The 26,172-nt window shown below is 36.9% G+C and overlaps 1 protein-coding gene across 1 annotated transcript in view; it reads right to left on the bottom strand.

Moving 5' to 3' along the window:
- LOC140155486 (liprin-beta-1-like) overlaps nucleotides 1-26,172 on the bottom strand; it is a 167,218-nt gene that overhangs the window by 93,024 nt on the left and 48,022 nt on the right. The window contains 1 exon segment of the mRNA XM_072178353.1: nucleotides 23,701-23,933. Within this exon segment, the coding sequence (XP_072034454.1) occupies nucleotides 23,701-23,933 (233 nt within the window).

Here is a 26,172-nt window from a genome sequence, read left to right as displayed (position 1 = left end):
CATATCCTAAACTGATAGGGTTACCCCCCTTTAAGGCCAAATTTCCTAACTTTTAAAGAAAAAAAATTAATTACTAAATGGAAAGTACCAGACTTGACCCCTCTTTATCAAGGACTGTCTATGTAGCTCAGTGGTTAGAGCGTCCACCCAACAAGCAGAAGATCTTGAGTTCAAGTCCCCACACGGGCAGGTATGTCTGGAGTTTTTTCTCAGGTTTATCTGCCTAGATGCATGTTATGTTTCCATTGTGGTTTCATGTTAAATTGTGCTACTGTGCAATGCATGGTTCTTCATTCCCCTGGATATTAAATGGTGGTTAATTTTTCATCCTCAAAAACATTTTTTTTAAATATTTTAATATGCAAATTTGTCCTTGTCCTTAGCGAACCATTCCTTTTCAAGGACATCAATTAAAAGTAATAATTTCCATTTTCCCTACCATTAATCATTGCATAACCAATTTCTCATCTTAAAGGCAAACTACTAAGGAAATTAATTTTCAAGGAAGATTGCCTCTGTGCACCCTTGAAGTCACACAGTTGGCGCCCGAATTGGTTTCACTCTAGGCGGTTCACAGTAGATTATGTATACACACAATGATTCAGGGTATTTTGTGCTTACGTGTATGTATCTCTATATTGCAGATGAGAAAGCTAATTGTCGATGCCTGTATATGACAGGCTGAAACTTGTTGATTGTGATGGTGAAAGTCTACGTACGTAAAATGACTTTCAGTTTCAATTTATTGTTTAAATTGACTTGCCTCTCAACAATATGATACACTAATTTCCAATATAAAATAAACGTTTGTCGTTTGGTGACTCTTCCATGGCTAAGTTTCTATCTTTCATTTCGCCCCAGTGTATATTTTGTTGGTCGCAGGATCAGAACATGTGCGCAATACAAAGAGCAAATATACATGCATACAAGGGCAGCGTGTTGGCACGCTTGCAGTGCAATCACGTAAAAGCAATGACAATTGACATTACTACCAAACTTGATGAGGAATAAAGTGTATGGAGCTGTGAGTTCTATGTTCTATCACAGCATCTGGATACTTTGATACCAATTGATTTTAAAGGTGTGTAAAAACGTTTCCAAATTATTCCATTTAAAAAGAAAAGAGATTGTTATAATTCATGTGTGAACAATTTCCGGGGGGAAGATCTCTTCAAATAATAACAGTACATATTAAGAACAATAATACCATAACACTAGAGATCATTATTACTTACATTCCTTTAAGGGATCTGATAGCAACGTTTGCACAGTATTTTTTGTTGGACCTGTGAGCACACCAGACACATCAAATTGCATTCTGAATTCGATGTATGTCCTTCTGATATCAAATAATTTTTTTGAAATTCAAAATTTTACATAAAATTTATGGCAAAATATTAGAAACTGATATTTCAAATAAATCTACCATTTGATAAGTACATCAAGTGTATCAAGACCATCATTTGAAAATTTTAAACTTTTTTTGTATAATAATTTCAATTTTAAATATTTGCCATAAAATTTGTATTATATCCCGAATCTACATGTAGTGTGTCTGATGTGCTCTCAGGTCCCACAAAAAATACAGTACAAACTTGCTATCCGTCCCCTTAACCAAGACAACTTCTGCCACTTGACGTTTAAGTGTGCAATCAGTAATCACTCAAGTACTCTAAAGCACTTTGAATTTCCTTCATCTTGAAGAAAAATGTGAATCAAATGTAGCATAAAACCTAAAAAATTAATAAAAAACAATAACAATAGTATTGGTTTTTGTTGATTCACAAACTTATGATGCATATATAGGTCAACAATAAATACCAACTATCACAACTCACTTTTTTAAAACTTCTGTGGAAAACTTGACGAACCCTTGTCAGCCTAGTCTGAAAATGCACCATAAAAGCCATGATATCCAAGAATACAAAAGTCTCACAAACTTTGTAAAACTATCAAACTTTCACTCTGAACTTCCATTCAGTTATTCAACTTTTTTTGAAACAAATATGCAAATAAGTCATCACTTTGCACAGTATTATTAGATCCATTGGAACAATACGTTGTGCGTAAAATGCCCAGGATGGCAGTAATATCCTTTTTCCAGCTATGGACAGTAGAAGTATGAATGAAGGATCTCCCGTCATAAGAGCTGATGTCAACTTAATGATGACCTCATGCCATGTGAAGTACCGACTCTCAAATCCCATAATGCAATGGGTTTTAACCATGTACAAAACGTGTTAACCCCATGAGAACTACCTGCTGATTGGCAAAAAAAAGAAATTTTCATTATCAATTGGACCAATCAGTAACATTGTTAGAATAATTTCACCACGCAAAAAAATTGGGGTGAATTATTTGCAAAGCTCCATTCTGATTGGCGATTTAAATGAAGATATCATGTAAATGACCAATCAGAGGGAATGTTAGATCAGCAGGTAGTGCTCAGGGGGTTAATGTTAAACCAGGAAGCAGATGTAAACATAGATATGTTAAACAGTCTTACACATACTCCGTAGCATAGCCAGGACTTATTCTGAGGGAGGAAAGAGGGGGCAAGACTTCTCACAAGGGGGGAGGGCAGCTTCCCCTTTCCCCCTCCCCTGGCTATGCAAAAGCACATACTGTTGCTGCCTGTGGAATTAAAATGACTTCAATGCATGCAGTGTAAGTAGAATTTGCCATCATCAAATTCTAAGTAATGTACATGAAAAATCAAAACTTATGATCTACAAACACCCCCCCCCCACACACACCCCCCCCTATCAAAACGTAAACAAATAAACTTAGGAGCATACCTGTTTAGGTAGCAAGCTTGCCCATTCTTAGACTCCTCGTCCGTTTCAGATACCCATTTTCCGGTTATCGTGCATCTTTGCACAGACACTGCTATACTACATTGGAAGATATAGTTTGAATATGCATGCATGCATTTTTCATGTAGCAGTCTCGCAATCTCAGTCTTAAATCTGGATCTACGTAGTTGATGCCTTTCAAGTCAGTCGCAATGTCTGGCAAACATTACACATCAACATGAATCGAAATTGTCTATCTAAACCAAATGAATTGTGGGAAACTCTCACTGGAGAGCCATTAAAGAGACTGCTTGATTACATATGGGTCATCAGACAATCTCAAATTGACTACTTCCCCTGTGTTCGCAATGCCAGAACCAAATATATACGCACTCAAAGCACAACGCTGATTAACTTTTCAATGTTCCATCACCTATTATGTTGATGTCAACAAACCCTGTGTACACCGCTAGCTGAGAGTTCGGGTACCAATGTTTGTGATTGAATGCAAATGATTGTATTTGAGATGATAAAAAATCTTGTTTTTAGAAGTGTTTGTCATCGCCGGATGTGTGGATCACTCACTACATTTCTCTGTTTTTACATTACAAAACTCACATATCATCTCAAATATTACTAACACCTGTATTTGAAGATCAAAATCAACATTTTCATACAAGCAAGAACAAACAACAGTAAACAATTTGATAGTTTGTACAACTTTCTTGCATTGACATCTAGGGCCGGCGTCGGAACCGTTTTTTGATGTCGACATATTTCATATCTTGACGTCGACAGTGTGTCGACATACATTTGGGTTCCGAAAAAATACCAGGACTTTTTTTTCATGATTTGAGGAATATTTTAAAAATTTTAACCTAAAAATATCTAGAAACACCATCGGCAATTTCAGCCATTTCCAAGATGGCCATCTTCATAGCGAGCATGTAGCGATAAAGTGTACAATTTACACGGAAAACAAGGCAAAATACTGCCAAAAGTATGACCCTGAAGGCAAATAACATGAAAAATTGGCGAAATAGTAGGTAAAAGATCAGATTTGGCATTGTATTTTGTTGAAAATACATTGGAAATGGCCAATATTTTGAGTGAAAATGAGCTTGCCTGACTAGGTTTTACTGGGCCATTGCCTTTGCCGGCCTTATTGACATCTCTCAATCCTCATTTTCAGAATAAAAATCCTATGTACAACATTGTTTTTAATATGAACATTTTTTAATGTATTAACAAGTAACAATTCAGTGCCATAACATATCTCAATACAATAACATTATGCAAATAAAAATTCAACTTTGTCCATTTTTTACTCTGACAATTAATGTAAGTCACACAAAAGCTTCTGCAAAATGATGTTAGTGGTTCATACAACTTTCTTGCACTTAAATGCTATACTTGCATATATTGACTGCTCAGTGCTAGAGGTGGGTAAGTGCAATAGCTGCCACGTGTAGATGAGTACAATTTATACTGTGTGTAAATTTCCAAATGTTCATGTGGCAGCTATTGAACTTACCCACTTCTGCACTGAGCAGTAGTCCTACAAGATGTTACAAATATATTGTAATGTGACCTATTAATAACAAAAACTCTCTCCAAGCAGGCGTCGACTGCAGACGACAAGTTTAAAAAATATTTCAAAATTTCAGAATTATAATTTTCATGACCATATTTGGAATCAGCATGAAAAATGCATTAAAATGAATACAAAGGAGCCTGGTATTGGTTCAGTGATTCTTAAGATAGTTCTTGATAATTTGAGAAAAAATCTGCTGCAGCAGTACAAAATTGTTTCGCTTGCCCAAGATCGCAATAGTTGGAGAAAGCTTGTAGTCGCCTGCTCCGCAGCCGACTGATGATGATGTTGAAGACTATGACTAGCACACAGAGCATTAAATGTGAATTGCTTCCACTACCTACAGCTGTGACTTGTCTCAGTCATCGTCACAATACATTATGATTAATTGTAGTATCCTTGCTCCATTGATTATATTGATATCATCTAAATCGAAAACCTAAGGACACAGACACGTAATAGATCATCAATGTTAATTATCTCTTACACACTGCTGAACAATATACTCATCCAAATAGATATCTGTTGTAACTTCTTACCAAGGTAATGATACATTGGTTCACTGTTCAATGACACTATAAACTATGCTTTTGAAGATCTTCGATTTTTATCAAAACCTGATCTTTTTCAGAAAATGTTAAATGATCCGATGAAGCGGCAGCCGAGCACTAGTCTTGTGCAAGAAGTGGAGTTGGAGTGTTTTTATTGGTATCGGTACTGAGCCCGGATCTAGTACTAATCTAATCATGTTTTGTTTGTTTGTTTGTTTGTTTTTAATTATAAACTGGTATGTAAGAAACTTCATTTACTTGGGCACTACTTGTGTTCCTTGGAATGTTCTCTTCCCCACCCTTTATTATAAGACGTACATAGCACTTTTCAGTGGCAACCCAAAGGGGGGGGGGGAAGGGGCACAGTCTGTATTCAGTATTGCGACACATTGGTACATCTCAAATAATTCTTTTGATGATGACAAGAAGTTTTGATAATAGTGTCACATGAAAGACTCTTGATGTTAAATTGCTTGAAAATCATTGTAAAATCTATAAAATCTCTGAAAAAAAATGTTTTCCTATATCAAGATGTTATATTTTTTTCTGGAACCGGTTGAATATCATTTTGAGGGCCGTCAGGCGTCGGTACATTGTAATTTTGTGCCCTTTCAAAAGGCTGGCTACTTCACAAACGAAGTAAATAGCATGATGACCCTAACAAAGGGTTCCGTAGAACTTGGTCTTCTTTACAAAACGGATTCATTTGACCAACAATTTAGATTTGGTGTAATTATTATTTAAGACTTGCCAAATTAGTGTGAGGTAGTGACACACCCTTCATAATAAGAATAGTTTATTTCACCTTTATACCTATGATAACGTCCCATATATCTGGGTAGACAACAGCTGATATTAGTTATATCCCTAACTTAATCCTGGCTCTTAACAACCTCCTGTCTGAATGTATTCATTGAATAAAAATTCCCTTAAAAGGTAGAGCACCTGTAAAGGGGTTCATTAAATTATAAAATCTTGGAAGATTGAAAATCTTTCAATGAAATGCGGTGAGTAACATTTGGGCGCAATGCTTACGCTAGTTGTGCGTTGCATACTGCGTGACCGGCGCACGCTCATGTGAATTTCCGCGAGAATGAGTTGGGACTTTATTGACGTGCGCTGTAACAAAAGCCTAATAATTTCCACCTAATAAAAACCGAACAAACTTTAGCAAGGTGCTTGCCAGCAAAAGGGAATCCTGTACAGGACTAGCAAACAGGGTTATGTTATTTTCTGATATTCTGGGCCTAACCGGAGGATGTTGATCCCATTTTACACAAATTATACACATTTTTTTAAATGAATTTCAACCTATCAGCCCGAGAATCATATTTATATCAACAATAGGGATGCACTCTCAAATGCAACTTTAGGCTGTTTGCAGTCAACTGCACATCTTAGCTAAACAGGGACAGTCCCCGGTTGCAGTAACGTAAACGGTTGAATTGTGATATTTCATAAAAACATCCACGTTAGATGGCAAACACCCCACCCCCAGGGATGTAGCTACAGTGGGTGGTGGTGGTGGGCGGCAGAGCCTACCACTCCGTTTTGGAGCCCACCACTCAGCTGCAATTTTAGCACTGGAGCCCACCACTCAGAGGCCAAAATTGCACAATTTTATTGGATTAGTCAAGAATTTGGTCCATTTTGGCAAAAAATTGCCAAATATGCAAGATTTTCATAAAATGCCGTCCACCACTAAAACTATCCTAGCTACAACCCTGCCACCCCCACACACAATATCATTCACATAGTATTTTCCTATGCAGTGAACTGACAGCATTACACCTGCGATGACCAATCAGAATGAAGGCTTTGATGGATGCGAAGTAAATCACAACAGGAAATCTTGTTGATTGTTGGGATCGAAAAATCAGGTTTCTTCACAAAAATGTCAATCCAAGACTTCCTTTATTGGCCAATGACTTGCAAAGTAGAGAACTAACATACACCTTGGGGTTCTGCTCTCTGGATAGGCCTACCCATATACATACATTTTGCTATCCTACCATTGGCACTACCTTTTTTCTAGGCATTAACAGCTGAAATCTAGGAGATAACGCTGACAAAACTTCGGCCAGGCACAAGTGACCTGGTGAACGAAGTGAGCCACCGTAGATAGCTGGTCGGGGTATTTTTGCAGGACAGTCAAGTGTAGCCAACAATCGGGCTTATTACCCTGATCGGAACCGACTGTAACAAGGTCATTTGTCATGGGTCATCTGCCCGCCATTACCAGATGAGCCATGGGGAGAGCGGAGTTATCATTTTTTTTTGGGGGGGGGGGGTCCTGCGGGGAATTGAACCCGGGACCTCTTGCACCAGAGGCAAAGACCTTAACCAGTGTGCCACGCTGCTCCACCTTTGCTTCCATTCCAATACTAACCATCAAATAAAACCATTATGTGTGATTTCTGTCCAATTTTAATTTTAAATAATGAAAAAGGAGACAGCCTATATGCTTCACCCTAGCAGGTCGTGACAAATTCCAAATTAATATATGCGAGGCTTGCATCGTTTATTTCCAATCCTCGCATATATTAATTTGTGTCTCGCATTGTCTTACGCCCTGCTAAGGTGAAGCATATAGGCCCCCTCCTTCTTCATTATTTAATATATAATTGGCTGCTGAGACACAATGAGAGAGTTATCATGGGGACTTAAGTTGAGATTGCCCGAGTACCGACTGTGAACTCAAGTAGTACAGTGGTTAGACTCTGGACCGGTAATCCAGCGACCAGGATTCAATTCCCGCTGAGACCTGATTTTTTCTCTTTCAATGTTTTCATATGTAAGTTTGCTCAAGCCCCAAACACATCAATTTTAATTTTGTTAAACTTGACCTAAAATGGTGAAATAATGTAAGTAATAACTGTCGAGAAAGTTTTGTCCATTTTAAGCCGAAATAATGAGGTAAAAGAGGAAAAAATGCATTGGACATATTGGCCATTTAACATGGAGCATCTATGGGCGATTTATTACAACATAATATGTTGTGATTATGACATTAATTGCTACAAAACAACAAATTTGGCTGATTTTTAAAAACAGGCCTAAGTTGATGTGTGTAAACACTACATGTACAATGCAAAAAAAAAACAAGTTTGAAAAGATCCTACATTATGGGTGTAATGAATTATGGATTGCTCCTTACATAAAAAAATTGTCCAAAAGGTCTTGCATATTGCATCTGACTAAATTTGAAATGAAAGGTTCATATCACATGTCTGGATGTCAACCATGGATGAGGCAAAATGCTCAAACCTTGAAATCTAGCTATGTCATTTTAAGCTAATTTTCATACAGAAATAATTTTAAATTTATATGGTATAGTATGTAAAGAGAATTCAGCAAATAAATACAAGAAGGCAAAATCTTACAGTCTTTCACACCCGTAATCCCCCGGGGCGTAATCCTCTGGCCATTTATTTACAGTAAATACATTGGCTTCCCACCTTCATGATTGTGATATTGGAAATCTTTAGCACATGCATTAAATGTGTAGAGCCTTGTTCAGACAGCAGTTCAACCATCTTCCTCTAGGGGCAAGATGGTCACAGAGTCTGCAGTAGGCATGTCCACACGGTGGGCTAAAGCAACAACTTCCAAGGGGAAATCTGCCGTGTGAACTGTCCTAAGGATGGATTCCAATCCCTAAATTTATCTCCAAGAAATTTAGGGGATTTCCCAGAGTGACCCTCAAGAATGATACTGCCGTGTGTGCAAGCCATTTTGCGATTTCCGGGTGCTGAGCTTATCCTATGACCTTGGTTTAATTAAATGTAATATTGTTCAATTTGGGGTGCCACTAAATGTACGCCTAGATAGGTCACAGTAAGCTACCTGTTGTAAATCGAAAGCTGACGTCATCAGGCATCACAAAACTTGATGATTCCACTACATGTAGATAGGTCACGGTAAGCTACCTGTTGTAAATCGAAAGCTGACGTCATCAGGCATCACAAAACTTGATGATTCCACTACATGTAGATAGGTCACGGTAAGCTACCTGTTGTAAATCGAAAGCTGACATCATCAGGCATCACAAAACTTGAGGATTCCAGTCCTGAGGATTCCACTACATGTAGATAGGTCACGGTAAGCTACCTGTTGTAAATCGAAAGCTGACATCATCAGGCATCACAAAACTTGCGGATTCCAGTCCTGAGGATTCCACTACATGTAGATAGGTCATGGTAAGCTACCTGTTGTAAATCGAAAGCTGACATCATCAGGCATCACAAAACTTGAGGATTCCAGTCCTGAGGATGCCACTACATGTAGATAGATCACGGTAAGCTACTGGTTGTAAATCGAAAGCTAATGTCATCAGGCATCACAAAACTTGAGAATTCCAGTCCTGAGCATTCCACTACATGTAGATAGGTCATGATAAGCTACCTGTTGTAAATCGAAAGCTGACGTCATCAGGCATCACAAAACTCGAGAATTCCAGTCTTAATTGCGTTGTGTGGACACACAGTTGGGGATTCACTTAAGAATGGCTATTCTCGAGTACTCCAAACCCTAAGATTTCTATGACCCTCTGAGCATGCCTAGTGCTGTACTTTCTATTCATGGCATGCTCACTTAAATTTCAATGGAAAAATTTCTACCTTAAAAAAAGGTCTACTTTTAAGGGGGTACTACACCCATTGATTTTTTTTTGCATTTTTTGCATTTTGTGAAGAAATTACAAAAAAAATTGGACAAAGTGGTATGCAAAATGAAGGGCAAATCTTCTCGTTTTATTGGTGGCATCGGTATCAACGTAGCTTACATGCTTTTAAAAGTAGAAGCCAAAAGGTGGTACATCACTGATGATTTAAATTCACTTCATTTTGGAAAGCTTAATATCAACGGATTTCGTTAAAATTTTGGATATGTGTTGCTAACACGTTAGGGAAATAAAGTTGATATGTAAAATGGGAATAAGTGGTTCCTGATTTCTTTTATGACTTCATGAACTTGGTGCTCCACAACTATCAAAAAGGAACTGGTTAAAATGCTTCTATTTTCAATGTTGAGCTATATTTTGTATTTTTAACTTGCGACATTATTTCACTGAAACTTAATTAAGCCATAGGTAACAGGTTACCACAACCATACTACAGCAATGTTGAAAAAATTGTATTTCTTGTCACCTATACCACCATATTGGGTAGTTTTCCGTAAGCTTAGCTTTTGTGATTTTGGTAACTATTTTATATTTATTTGTGAAATCCATCTCAACTAGGCATTCTAAATTGTACTCACCATTTACATCCCAAGGTATATTAGTATATCCACCTTGCACTTCTCGATATATATCCAGTTAAAGACAGAATATCAAAATTATTCCTCATTATGATACATTTTGTATCACAGACTCTCACATGTGTATTCAAAATTGATGCTTAAATTTGACCTGAACCAATTGACCTATAACCTGACATACGGTGACCTAATAGCCTTTTCTTCTCCTAACAACACATCAATAACAACATCAATATCAAATTGACTAATGACTATGCATCTATTGTGTAAGTGTTTATTTAATTTATTCAGTGTTATATATTTTGCAAGCACCACTAGATTTTCTATAGAGAGTATAACAAAGGATTTAATGTATTCTATTCATGTACCCTACTTGAACATGTTGAAAAGAATAAATTATGGTTTGTTATGAAACACGCATCTGAGTTACCAGGATACGGTAAACAAAAAATATATAGGGCTAAAATGACTTACTATACAATGGTTTGAAAACACCTTTTTTATTTATTTTTTTTAAAAATTTTTATTTCACATGATCCGTGCATATATCGCCTCGCTATAAATGAAAAAATATTTTTTTAGACCAATCAAACCAATATATGGGTGTAGTACGCCCTTAAGCAATGAAATTCAAATTTGAGCAGGCTCATTCTGTTCAAAAGTCTGCCCAAAATCAGAGCACATGTACCTATCATAAAAGTTTTTAATATCATTGGATTATATTCCTATATGACAAAACATTCATACAAAACATTTCTAGTAAAAAGGGTTTTAACATGCTGATGGAGGGGAGAGGGTTGAGATTTTTTCCCAATCTTCTGTAGGGGGTCGGTAATTTTTTTGAAAGGCAAGTGCCAAATTCTCCGACACCACACCAAAGTATTTACAAAACACTCCGTAACAAAACAACTCACCACTAATTTGCAAACAGGGACGTAGCCAGGAGCCGGGTGCAAACTGCCCCAGCCCCGAAATTTTCAGGGATAAATGGGAATGGCCGAGTAAATTGTCCTTAAAATGAATAACTAACTAATGCTACTACTTGCATACATAACTTCTACTTGTTCTTTATCCAACAGTATCAAAGCTTTCATTGCTCTTAAATCTTCAACAAGGTTGGCAAGGAAATTACTTATCAACATTGTTTCAGATGTTGCGAGCAATTATATTTGGTGAATGAAATGAGTAGGATGAAAAGAAAATAGCGTTGGCTAGTGAGTCACAAACTCACTGTATGGCTGTGGTATTATAAATGCCCCTAGGATTTATCAATAAGATCACGGGACTGTTATAGATATCTAACTTGTTAACTGAAATAGCAAATGGAACAAATTTAATATCCAACAACCTAAATTTGTTCTTAATATAGCTAGCTACTATCAAGAAACTTGAGAATGAAAGCTATTCTGTATGTATTTAACTATATGTACATATGAGCGTATATTTGGTGTATATTAACGCTAAACCCATGTTTTTTTGCTATCAGAAGGAAAGAAGGAAACAAAAAAGGAGATAAGATGAACAAAGAAGTCATTTGGTACCCCAGGATTCGAACCTTAGACCCTGTGCGTGCCAAGACTTGGGGTGATTGCATCATGACATCACGTGAGATGCATGCATGCCCACTGATTTTCCTTGTGAAAGATTATGTATGATTTTTTGTGGTTAGGGCTACAGAAACATTTTGCAATTCTACCCCATTTCATTAATTGTTCCTGATACAATTGCAACCGATCATAGCATGCAAACTATAATCATGCAGGTAGAGTCAAAGGTAAGAGAAGATAAAAAGAAGGTCATGTATGTAACCTTACATGCCTCAATCTATTTTGCATTTTAAAATGTAAAGGCTTTCACAAGTGGCACTCGGCATCTCTTTCTCTCATTGAATTCATGCTATGTTTGGTATCTGCATCAGATTACAAGATGGAGTCTCACTTTATTAGTATAGACTTGTTCGAAAATTACCCAATCATGACGCTACAGCAAGTACATACATGTAGTACAATCCGAAGGACATGCTCCAAGGAATGGTGCAACAAAATTTGGCATCTGACCAATCTAATGAAAAATTTCCTTAAAGATCACATTTTAGAATGACATACACCAGTGGCGTGCGCAAAGAGGGGCAGGGGGACACGTTCCCCCCACCACTTTTGTTAGTCATTCGGGAGAAATTAAGGGAAATTTGGGGGGGAACGCTAAAACCGCACCTTACACACCTAAATCAGACTCCATTTGGGGGAACTGAACAACCTGCCCCCACGCCACTGATATACACAGAACACCGGAGGAAAAACCCTTGCGATACAATATTCAAGTATGTATTGCTTGACTTACCTGATCTTAATGGTAGATGTTTCTGTAGAATCATTTAGCAGACACACAGTTTCATCAGCCATGCACACAACAAGACGCTAAACTACATGGTATATGTTGCCAATTACCTAAAACATGTTTTCTTGGGTTGCTATAAGAAAATGTAAATACACTTTCTACCTTTCTAGACAACTTCAGGAGCCACTATGGTGTGCGATTATACAACATGTCAACTTTAGTCCTACATGTAGGCACATTTTTTTTTTCTTTTCTTCACTATAATATTGCCCAATTATCGTTTATTTGAATAGAATAAGAAAATCTTTGGTCGAAATACGATCTTCTGAAGCACTGGCAACTTCTTTTGAAAACTGCCCTTGTCTTTATTTTGAACCAGGAGCCAGTGGCGGCGCCAGGAATTTTTTTTGGGGGGGCATTGAGGAGGCAAAGTAAATTTCAGGGGGGGCAAAACCAACAAATTTTGTGCAAAATTGCCGTAAAAAGTGGGAATTTCAAATTTTGGGTTTTTACAGGCGGGGGGGGCAACAGGGGAAAGTGTTCTGACTGGAAGGCATTTCCCTGGTCATGAAGTTGGGAATCAGGGGCATTTGCAGGTTCAGGATTTTGCCCCTGGCTCCTGCTTATTTCAAACCCTGATGAAAATGTTAGTATAAATACGTCTTGATACAAACTCAACTGATAAATGGTTCAACTTTTATTTGCTTTGGTCCGGGGCTTGGGAGTATAAAATTGAAAGGTGGTTAGGTGGGAGAAGAAAGGATCGGTCCCTATTGCCAATAAAGTAAGAAAAGGGCCGGCGTTGGCACGGTTTTTTTGATGTCGACTTTCTTTTCTTTCATGATTTTAGGAACATTTTTAAAAATTTAACCTAAACATATCTAGATTCAAGATGGCCGTCTTCATAGCGAGCACATAGCGATAAAGTGTACAATTTACACCGGAAAACAAGGCAAAATACTGCCAAAAGTATGACCCCTGAAGGCAAATAACATGAAAAGTTGGTGAAATAGTTGGTAAAAGATCAGATTTGGCATTGCATTTTGTTGAAAATACATTGGAAATGGCCAATATTTTGAGTGAAAATGAGCTTCCCTGACGAAGTTTAACTGGGCCATTGCCTGAGCACTATGTCGCCATGGACGAAGTTCTAATCTTCTATCGATATGTTGACATAATTCACTTTGTCGACAGGATTCCGACAGAGGACCTGTCGACGCCGGCCTTAAGTAAGACTAATAATATACTTAATAAGAGTTGATGCATCCAATCATGGTGTCATAGGGAAAAACTGATTAACTAGCTAATATCTTAAACACACAGTGTTGACTCTCTGTCAATTTGATCTCTATTCCCTCATCCATAGTTCTGGCTTATCAATTCTTTGCATAAATAACCAAAGGGTTTGCTTTGAAGTGTCCATTCAAGGGAAAATAATGCAAGTTGCTCCTCTGCTAAATATGTATCTACCACTTTAATGCAGTGGTAGCACCAGGTATTTTTTTGGGTGGGGGGCATTGGGTGAAAGTGAATTTCATGTTTTTACGCATAATTGTAGCAAAAAGTGGAAATTTGCATAATTTTGGGATTTTACTGTGGGGCAAAAGTTCTGACTGAGGGGGCATTTGCTCTCCCATGCCCCCCTGGTTGCGCCGCTATTGCTTCTTAAACCACTAAAAGACACTAACAGTTCAGCTAGCTCTTTAATAATCAGAGGACTCACGAGATGACACCCATCCAGTGATCCCTAAAATATATTGATATAACACATCATTAAGAAGTTGAAGGCTCTGTACAGGCCCGTAAACCAGGATTTTTTCGTGGGGGTGCGGATTTTCCAAATGCAGCCCTTTTTTTCATGAAATCTTCATTTTGGTCAAAAACAGACCTAAACCCCATCTACAAATTGTATTTGGAGCCTATATTTTAGATAGTGTCACAGAAAGTTCATGATCCAGGATATATTTATATAAATTTTTTAAATTTTTGGCCCAATCTTGCTACAAAGTAGATTTATGGGGGGTGCATTGCACATTGCACCCCCACTCTCCTTGGCTACGGGCCTGGCTCTGTAAACTAAAATGCAAACCCTCTGATCACCGAAGTCCTGTGAAACTGAAAGTTTTATCCTATGGGGTAAATCACAGACCCAATAATGTGGGTAAAATAGACAGGGAAATGAGCTGTGCTTGTATTATATCCCAGTAAATTGACTTTAAGGTTGATCTGAACCCTGGAAATATGCAAACTTTCGTGCCTCATAACTGCTAAATTGTTGGTGTAAAGTACATAAAATTATACATATTTAGAATGGCAAAGACTTGTTGGCCCAAAATCCCCAAAAAACATTTTCTTTTTGGCCCACTTCTTTTTCGTAAATTGTAACAAAAAAATTCTTGGGCAAACATTTTTTGTTATTAATTTTTAAAAACTAGATAAAAATATCTAGGAGCTGTTTTTAAAAAATTTTTGAATTTCGACCAACTTTGTGAAATTTGCACCAAAAATGGTCAAAAAATGCTGAATTTTCAAGAAAATCATAAAAAAGCCTGATTTTCACCCAAATTTCAAATATTTTTGAAAACCACAATTTTTTGGGATTTTGGGCCAAAAATGTCATTTCAAATTTGACAAATGAATTGATCAAGGATTAGCCATTCTAAATATGTATATACTTTTATATACATTACACCAACAATTTAGCAGTTATGAGGCCCGAAAGTTTTCATAATTCCAGGGTTCAGACTAACCTTAAGGATGTCTGATAGTACCTAAGTGATGACACCTATCATAATTAGATGACTTTGTTGATGGATGGATAGTCATGAAGAGAATTAACAACAACATAATGTGTCATAGCTAATGTTAGGATTCCACCAAGGTTCAATGTGACAGTTACAGACACCAAAAAAGATGATGACTCATTGGAGGAACTGTAGACCTATTGAGGATCAGAAAGACTGTGTGTATGTGTATGATCAAGTCAAGTCAAGTCAAGTAAAACTTTATTAATCCACAAGGGAAATTACACTCATGAGTGCTCACACATACAAAACACACAAATACTACAAAACATCATATCACATCAAAAACACAGCGAAAAAGATGAAGCTATGTCAATTAGGCCTACATGATACCAAGAACGGCGCCCGAGCGCAGCCAGAGCCATGAAGTCCAACAGCCCGTGGAACGAAGGAGGAAAGACACCGGCCCGTCAAGGCAAAGGACAAGCGCATCCGACCAGACCTGGGAATCAGCCGACATGAGAAACGACCGCGGAGTGGACGACCAGAGCCATCCATCACACCAGTCAACTTCCTACCCAACAGACCAGCACAAACAGATCTCCTTGGACAATATCCCCATGGTATCACTGTACCGTTCATTTGCCTACAAATGAGAAAGCCTGAAAGTGTCAAGAATAAGATTATGTGTTCTGTTTGGTTCAGCATTTTTCAGCATAAATTACAACCAACATTCCTTAATACATACCAATAGTAGGTAAGAAGAAATCAAGAAATTGGTTTCCTCTTTTGTACATATGGGACAACAGAAATGGGCTTTTCCAGTTGATATCCATACACATCCATATTTGAGATGATTTAGGCATACTGGGTTTTATATGTGAGGTGACTCTTAACCAAATTAAAGTCTGCAGACAAAAGTTGAGGAAGACCAAATCTATGATTTATGCTCTTTTGCTTTTGGTTATATCTCTCCATTTAATGTCTGTATGTTAATATATTGTTTACGGCAAATAAAAATGGTTCCAATTCTGAAAAACAGTTCATTTGATTCTAACATCCGATTTACCAGATTCATTTCGATACAGGTATGTTGCAAAATTATTTGAGTAATTGAAGGGCAGCAGTAATTGCAAAATGTAATCAATTTAAGTCAGCACAATAGTGGTGCAAATTTAACTAAAGGTCAGGAGGGGCTTAAACCCCTAAACCATGCTCCATGCCCCCTGACCCCTTTATGAAGTGGCAATTTTATATAGGAGTAGATGAGAAGGTACCCATTTCACTCCTTCAGAGAATACATTTACTCCCCAGCAGGCTTCCCTCTTAATTACTAAATTGTGATTATACCACTACTGCCAAGAGGTAGCAGCAACTGTCACTGTTTGAAATCAATGGTAAGTATGCTGACACCACACATGAAGACTACAAGTCTCTTATTTCATCAACCAATGAAAGAGGGGGTTGATTAGGAGTACATGATTAGATTTCATTTCATGCTTGTATACACAGCTTACCATCAAGAACAATATCAGTCCTGAGTAAGTATGACAACATTAATCAGCTCAATTCAATGACGTTACATCATGCATGCAAGTGTTATATTATGCTTGAAAATCTACCCATCCATATTAACATACAAGTACTCATAAAAAAAAAATTCTTGAACAACTGCTACTGTGACATCCTCATGTACAGGGTGATTTAAAATGACCTGTACCCAACTTTACCCATTTTTTATATATATTCGTGGAGATTGTACATATCAAAAAACTATCACAGAAAGCAGTGAAGTGTTCTGTAGTAGAAATTTTGAATTTTGATAATAAGTGGTTTTAGTCAGAAGATATCACATTTTCAATTTATCATCCCATTTTTAGATCAACACAAGTTTATCCGTATTCTCTACCGCAGTAACAAAATTGGTGTGTTTTATAAAAATGTACTTTTCTTCAAAACCATTTGAAGTACAGATATGATTTTTTCACCAATAATAGGAAACATACTATCCTGTTACAGCTTACATACACAAATTATTTATTTGTCGGTAAGTATTTTATTTTAATTTTTGAATTTGGGTACAGTTCATTTTAAATCACCCTGTATACTTCCTGACACACTTGCTGAAAGAATTCTAAATCAATATTGCAATTACATCCATCAAATGGCAGTGAAATCAAACTTGTCTAGCAATGATGAAATACTATTAGACACCCATTGACAGAAACAGGTGCGACTCTATGACCATGCTGACTTCTTGGACATGCTTGCATCTATAGCTGCTTTTAACCCTACTACTGTAAAAGTGTGTCTGTCCAAAGATCTTTTAGTAAAGCTAGATGAGAATTAGTGTACATCACTGTACATGTTCACGTAACCTCCTTCAACTCATTTGCAGAGATTTGGATACCAGGATCGTATTCTAATTCGTTGAATTTCTAATTAGCATACTTTTGGATACCTCCATATTTGGGTTTACCCAATTAATTATTTTTATGATGATGATGATTTTAAAATGACGATTACGTTGTTTACATCATGACGTCATTAGAGCTTGTCACTCGTCCGATTCGAAAGACGAAAAACATTTGCCCTTTTCTTTCCATTAACATTATATCGTGAAATACCACATGGCGGAGGTGTTAGTTTTTTATTTAAGGAAAATATTCCTGGCGATGACCCCATGTTGACAACGTCTAAATATGATGTATTAGTTCTGGAAAAGGTCCGGCGACAGTCCACCATTTTTTTTCTTTGAGGCCATTTAGTAGACTTGCTTAATTACCAGTCGTATTCACTATCCTAACTACAGTTTGCACATTGAAAAGTGAACTTCGACGTACATGATGCAAAAAATTCTTGCCGTACCTTTTTTGATTCATTTTTCAGCCGGGACGGTTACGTTTGTGGCCACGCATCGGTATAGGGATGACCGGTTCTTGTGTATATTAGAATTCTGTGGTCTCATCTCAAGTTGAGAGTAACACCAAATCCAACGTAACATGGCATTGAGACAAGACATGCTATATAGATTTAAAGTCCCTTTTACTAATGGCATCTGAAAATTAGTCAGAACCGTGTTGTCAAGATTTTTTTTTTCCATGGCAGTTTGGTTCTCGGAAGTTTTTAGAAACCATAGTAAAAGATACGCACCTATAAGGCGAAGCTGCTGCTTGATTAATCAGTTAAAAGCATAATCTGTTAAAAGCACATACAAGTACAGCTACATCTTCAAATTTCTAGATACCGTAAAACCTCGTCTACAAGCATACATGTATAGAGTGCTTCTGATGAAAGCTAACTTATTCCAGGCGCCATTATGGAGTTTGAGCAAATAAATTACAGATTCAATCATATATACAAGCCAGTAAGACCAATCTAATGTATTGGTATATTTACGCTTGTTCATATTTTAAGCTTTCATCAAAAACACTATATATGCTTGTAGACGAGGTTTTACGGTATACCATCTAAAGAAAACCTTTACAAGTAATAATTAGTCAATTTTACTTTCTCCTGTGCTATGAAGATCACATGTTTTTTACCTCTGACAAAAATTTGAAATACAGCCATTTCTTGAGTGTTTTCTTTTTTCCTCCCTTCCAAGTTGAAAGTGAGGGTTTTGTTGATACCCACAACATAAATGACAAAGTAAAATCCCATTCTTCAACAGAAACTCTTAAGTAGTTAATTCAATTGAACACTGTATGCTTTTGAACTTTTAGGACACACTAAATTTCTATCTTTAAACTATTACTACATTAGCATGGCACAAATGTTGAGATCAAATTTGACTCATCAGCCAGGCTCATCAGCCATTCCATGTACAACTAGTACATGTTCGCCATCAACATTTGAGCAGGGCTTTAATAACACTGGGCAGGGCTTAATACAATTGCCGCCTATTGGCAAGCAGCTAATCAGCGGCACAGTAATTACACACCGCATGCTTAAAGTATGCATGCCAACTGTGTAAGGGGCTGTGCAATAATTATGAGCCCCCCGGGGGTAAAATTTCCAAACGGCTCGCCAAAAATTGCTTGCCCCCCCTTTCGGCTCGCCAAAAATGTCTTCCCCCATTTTACCCTCCCCAGGGCTCATAATTATTGCACAGCCCCTAAAAGAAGTGATGAATCCATCTTTACTTAAGGCAGCTATTATGTGCGATTGCACACCAGACATGTGTTGAAGTTGCTGCTCTTTCCATCCATTCCATGACATGGAGTGTTCCTCCTCATAGATCACTGTCACACGATGTCATAGAATTTTTGCATTCATTTTCCATGTAAATTTCACAAATACAACGGTTCCATATTTTTAAGCCTTTCTGCCATAATTATTAAACAGTGCACTTTTCACCACAGTTCAACAACAGTAGTCAACCCTAAAATAGCAACAATAACACATATAAGGAGGAATCACTAACATTTTTGTACCGAAAAATAAGCACTTGGATGGTATATAAGGAAGTGTGAAATCTATCTGCCACCCACGTGTGATTCCTATGACGTTGGTTCAACTGAAAATATCATCAAGAATGGTGCACACACACATAATCTGTTATTAGGTGTCAGCAACCGCTACAACCAACAACTTCAATGTGAGTGTGTGCTGAAGACAGTTTTTAATTTGCCGGGTACATACTCCACACATAAGACTTCTCATCCACATGGGATAAACATCAAGACTCCTTCCTTCATGTCAGGGTGTATCAAATTCATACTCAATATTCACCTTCTCTTCTTTTAAATTAAGCTTGGTTGTGTTTACCTTGTGTGACATGATACAATTACAAATTTCTTATTTCAATAAATATATATACATTTGATTAGGAAAAAAAAAAAAAACATGTTTGTTTCCTGTAGCAGGTCAAAAAAGTCAAATGCGAAATGTGTTTTTTATTTTTTTTTTTTTATAATCCATGTCTTCAAAAAAAAAAAAAAACCTTTTTTGCTGCAAGAATGAGAATTTACAGTGAGTCTCTCCGACACACACACAAAAATCACATTTCTTCAAATTCAAGAATATTTATGATCCCCTTTCAACCTGCAGATTAAAAAAGTATATTAAAAAAATGTGTGATGTTTTCTCCAGTGGTTTTTCTCTATTCTCATTTGTTATGTGATGTGTAAATGTTTACTCCAGTAGTGTTTTATATTATTTTTTGTGATTTTTTTCCGGTTTTGGGATTTTTTTTTTGTAAGTGGAAAAAAAATAATTCAAATGCGCAAAATAAGCTGTCAAAAAGCTAATGTGTGCGAGCTACAGGAAACAAACTTTTTTTTTGGCCTTATAAGCTATAAATATCTGTATTTAACACTTGTTTCATACATTATCAATGACGCAAGGAAAAAACAACACTACAGGCATTTGAATGCTAAAAGGTTGCCATCTCACCTTTCATGCATAAACAAAAATAACAGTATTTACTCTTGAGAATTATAAAATCGCTTATCCAAAGTTCAAAATGCCTATGCATTTCTTGAGTTATGAAACATGGAACAACATACATGTATAATGTTAGTATGCTGTACCAAACTGTAACTTCAAGAACCAAAAGACCTACTGTCAGGGTTGTTGATTTTTACTTATTTTTTTTTTTAATCAGATTTTTTTATTTAAATCGATTTTTTTGATTTCTTTTTATTCCAAGAACTGCTATACACCATGATAAAGTCAAAAGAGTACCAGTGGAATGCTAGTCATGTGCACAATCTTACCATGTATTTACATGTGAAAATTTCAAAGAAAAAATTTGGTAAAATCATGGGAAAAAAGCTGTTGAATTCTGCACCTTAAAAATGAATTTTTAGCAATATATAAAGTGACATCATAGAGGGATTTTAATTGTATCCAAAAGTTGTAGAAACATTAGGAATGAAGTGAAACAGTCAATTTAAGAAAGAAATTAACTTTATTATCAAAACTGGTAAAAAATGAAAAAGTTGATTTAAATCAGTGATTTAAAAAAACAAATCAAGTGATTTAAATCAGCGTGATTTAAATCAAACAACCCTGCCTACTGTATAAAATTTAGAAGACTACATTTTCTAGCAACAGAAAAGTTCCTACTTGCTATACATGTAGTACTCCTATATGGCTGCACTTACAGGTTCAGCCAATGCTTGTAATTATGTAGCTAATCAATGGCTGCATCCATGATCGCATACTTTCCTAAAGCGTTTACCCCATAGCATGGGCACATCATGACTAATTTTCTTAAGTTGGAAACATTGATAGAGGGCATCCTAATGGGCCAAAACATAGGCCATGAACAGCGTACCATTACGCTTGGAAATAGCATCATTCTCAATCAATGATATTGGATGTTAACCCTGTATAATAACATCCTCTTAACCGTAGATTGCAATTTGTGGTTCAATTGCTGCTAAAAATACCTACTTTGTTTCAGTGCATTGAACCCTTGTTGCATCAATAACAGGTCACTGTTTGCTTGTGCCGGTATATTTGGCTAACTATTCCATGAAACGAAATTCACAAAGATGAATTTTGGTATCACATTCGTGGTTAGGGTATCTCATCATGTATATTGATTGCTATGTCACTATTTGTAGTTCACCCGAGGCACAGCTACTGCTCCATGTAGGTACTCATGAACTTGAAAGTTTAGATTTACAGTAACGTGACTGGGATGTAACAAGCTTTTAAGGATACAAATATGTTGAACTGATACCAAGTAAGTAAGGAGGTTGACATGATCAATGTTGAAACTCAACATACCACATTACTTAGGGAACAAACCAAAATAGTGATGAAGTCCTATGAATATTATTGGGACCCATGGGATGGTTGGTTGGAGCCATATTTTTCCAGTTTTAGCCATTTATCTAAAAGACTGCTGTGTAATTCTTAATAATACAGTATAGACCACTTGACATCATTGTTTATCAACAAAGACAAGAGACTGGTCTATCGATATGCTTTAACGAACCGCTACACTGTTCAATGGCTTTTTTGTACTATATGAAATGTGGTGGGCAATTTAAAATACACATGCCCTGAGCAAACTATGATGCGTACGCTTTTTTGCAAACATATTTCTAAAATTGTTCGGTTAAAATCAATCAATTTTTGCCAAAAATGGCTGATTTTAGCCAAATTTTTTTTTAAAAAAGAATATCCAAAACGCAAATTCTGGGTCGGTCGGGCCCGTAGAACAGTTTGCTTGTTTTTGTTGCCTTAATTTAATTTGTATCCAATTCCAAGGTCAATAAAGTTGCTCTGAAAGAGGGTAATTAATGAGTTGAAGATCAAGTGGGGATGGTAATTAAGGGAAGGGTCACTTAGTAGGTCAAACAGAGTACATGCATGTAGTGCTCTAATGAGCCACTTGTCAAACACAGCTAAATGATTTCAAATCTATGTAATGCACCCAGGCATATTTTGAGTTCAACCACCAACATTCTACTTGACCAATGAACTTACTTGAGCTGGTAAATGTGTGCATCAATTTTAAAAGTAGAAAACCACAAACCACTGCTCAGTGCCAGAAGTGGGTAAGTGCAATAGCTCCCATGTGTACATTGTAGTTGAGTACAATATACTGTGTGTAAATTGCCAAATTTTCACAGGGCAGCTACTGCACTTACCCACTTCTGGCACTGAGCAGTCAAAACTGTGTATAGTTTGATCAGCTTGTAATAGGCGGGAAATGTTAGGCTTTTACCACTACGCCTAAAAGTAGACCCACCTTAAGACAGAGTGCTATTAGTTGACCCGTCTGGTCTATATATTGGGTGTTAAAGAAAGTAGACGAAGTATAGGACTTGAATTAATAATTTGTGACGATTCTAGCAAGATGTCACAAGGCAATTCTCAAAATAAAATATTTTGATATTAATCCCCGATGTTATAAGGCCCTCCGTTTACGAACTGATCAAAGTATATAGCATAATACTTTTACTTACAAGGAAGATGGTTTACTCCAAAGTTTTGATGAACAATTCACCCATGCAATGTTACCAGCATTTCTCTTCTTCCGGTACACAAGCTGAATGCGAGGGCCACAGGCACCCTCACAGTCACACAATGAGATGTATAAATAAGACATTCATCTGGGCAAAGATTCTCCTCTCTCTTGTCATGTTTACTTACAGTTTTCGGAAATGGGCTATTCCAGTTGAAATCCACACTACCCCTGTGGAAGATTTTGGAAATATCTTCTACGGGATGGAGTATATTTTTCAAATGTAATTGGTCAGAGTTAATCATTTTGAAACCCATACTCCCCCTGCATTATGGCTTTACCTATATCTTCCACAACTTGAGTGAGTATTTCAAATGGAAGTTACCCAATTGTCTATTCTATTCAAAATTAATACTCCCTCTGCGGCAGACTTTAGCTAAATCTTCCACAGGGGTAGTGCGGATTTTAAATGGAATAGCTGCAATGAACTCACCTGAGCAGGCAGTGCTGCACCCTGTAGCCATTTAGTGAGGTATATTCTAGTCAATTCAGGCACTTGTTTTTTTATTCGATCTCCTTCTCCTCTGTCTTCCGCATCCTGGACGGCGTGCTGGAATTCCCGAGCCATCTGAGGGAGGTTGACCTCTGGTTCCTGTACATTGTTGTAGTTTTTGTTGTGTGATTCTAAAGTGCCATTCTGTAGCTCTGCTTGCTGCATCTTTGTTCCTGTAGGAATGATGATAATTCACTTATGTTTAGTGATGACTAGAAATACAAGACAACAAACAGGTAATCTGCCTGTGAATATCTTTCGACATATAGTTATTTAAAATAAAACATACAAATCACCGTAATAATTACAAAATAACAATTTTTCAAATTGAATTGTATATTGAAGATGAAGTTTAATTCATCAGAGATAACTTTTAAAAGGCATTTGATACCCCAAATATGAAATAAGGCACCAAATTTTAACTGGTTTAATCTTAGGGCTCATATTGAAATTCTCTTACACAGGAAGGTGTGCGCCATCCTGCAGCTTTCCTGTGCTAGCCTTCTTTTGTTAAAATCCTGGGCAGGGTGTATCACTGATGCATATAATCCATCCGTTTATGACCAAGCTTTCCTGAGCGCGCGCTTAGCGAGGGGAATCCTGCCTTCTTTCTGTGTGAAAACGTGGTAGGGTATTTCAATATGAGCCCTTAGGATCAACCGTTAATACTTCATAAATATTTGTTATTAATGAACTATAGTCTGTCCACCTAGAAGTACAAAGTAAATAGACCTCAGAAACTGGAGGTATGAGAACAATTATTTCAGTGTAATGCTTCTTTGGCGCGCCAACTGCTGCGCGATTTGTGCACATCGCTCTTTACGCATCGCGTCGCGCTCGCGTGTGACGCAAAGCATCGACCCCCGATGCCACATATTTGGTTTGTACTTCTATGTGGACAGACTGTATATACTAATTAAATTAATCAGTTTTAAATGGTAGAATTGTATTGTTTAATACATTACACACAAGATATTTTTGCACAATACACAACAGCCATTAACTGATATTTCATAAATACTAGGGATCAACCACACAGATAGTTAGGCCCCGGCAAAAAACGCAATTTTTTGAAGTAAAAAACGAGATCCAAAATTTTTAAAGCGAGAAAAGCGAGATTTCCCCCCGAAAAATGGCATAAGGAGCTTTAAAAACGCCCGAAAATACGAAAATAAAAAAAAAATAAAAAATAAAAAATGTTGCCTGCCCTCTATTGTTCAGATTAGGTCAGTTTAGATTGTACAGGTAAACAGAACTGCCGATGCCGGCGTGAGTCGAAGAAAAAGTGACAAAAATTTGACCTTGAATTATGTTTTTGTCAAAATATGCCAGTAATTCAATAAATATAATGATATTTGGCCTAAACTTGAACTCATTTGCAATGAAATGTCATTTTTTATAAAGTAAAGCCATGGCTTTTGCACTTGCAATGCTGTTGAATTCTGCACACTTTTCCGATGGAGAAGTTCATTTCGTGGAATTCGGTGAACTTTTATGGCATAAAGCAACATTTTTATTGTAAGTATACTGCTTGGGAACTTTCTTAAAAAGCGAGATAATTGGTTAATAGCGAGAATCGCAGCGTGAAAAGCGAGATCTCGTTTTTTGCCGGGCCTTACAGATAGCCAATCATTTACTAAATGGATGCAGCTCCTGATTCTTTGTTTTCTATTGTTTTATAAGATGTTCAATGGACCATCTCAAAACTTGCTCCACCCAAACTACAGCTCCTTTGTGGTGGACGGTCACAAAAGTGCAGCAAAATTATGCCATCAACATTAATATTGGAGTTGGTTCTCAATCTGATAGTCTCCAGTTTGACACAACCTTCTGTATTCAAACAACTTCATATAGGATCCACCAGGTTAGGCCAATGATCAAATTGACTCAATTACAAGTCGCAACCTGAAGTACGCTCATCACATTTCACTGTGTGATGGGTAGCACTCACAGCAGCTAAAGGGAGTATCCCATCATGCATTGCAGTCTATCTGCTTGCTCCATGTAGCAAATGTATACAAAATATAAACAAGAGTAGATATTGAGAGCTATGGATAGTTTCACAACACTTTCGAGATCATACTTTTTCAAACAAAAGTCTAAGCTCCCCTGATATAAGCGAGTAATTGAAAGTTGAAGTGAGAGATTTTGTGTACACTTTCAATGGCATGTGCATTTCTACTATGGTACTGCAGAGCATGATGGGATACACCTATTAGCTGCAGTGGGTAGCACTGGACATACTGAATTACTAAACAGATATGAACATCAACTGTCTCTAATGATAAGTGACACAGATAGTTAAGTCATTTATTAAACTAGTCACAAGCCTATAGGTCAATTGTATTTGAGACAAAAATATGTTTGTATCAGTGTATCGGATAAATCACTGTGTGGTTGTTGAGCAGGTGA

This window comes from Amphiura filiformis, chromosome 6, assembly GCF_039555335.1.
Source record: "Amphiura filiformis chromosome 6, Afil_fr2py, whole genome shotgun sequence".
Lineage (NCBI taxonomy): Eukaryota > Metazoa > Echinodermata > Ophiuroidea > Amphilepidida > Amphiuridae > Amphiura > Amphiura filiformis.
This window is presented reverse-complemented; position numbering and strand designations above follow the sequence as displayed.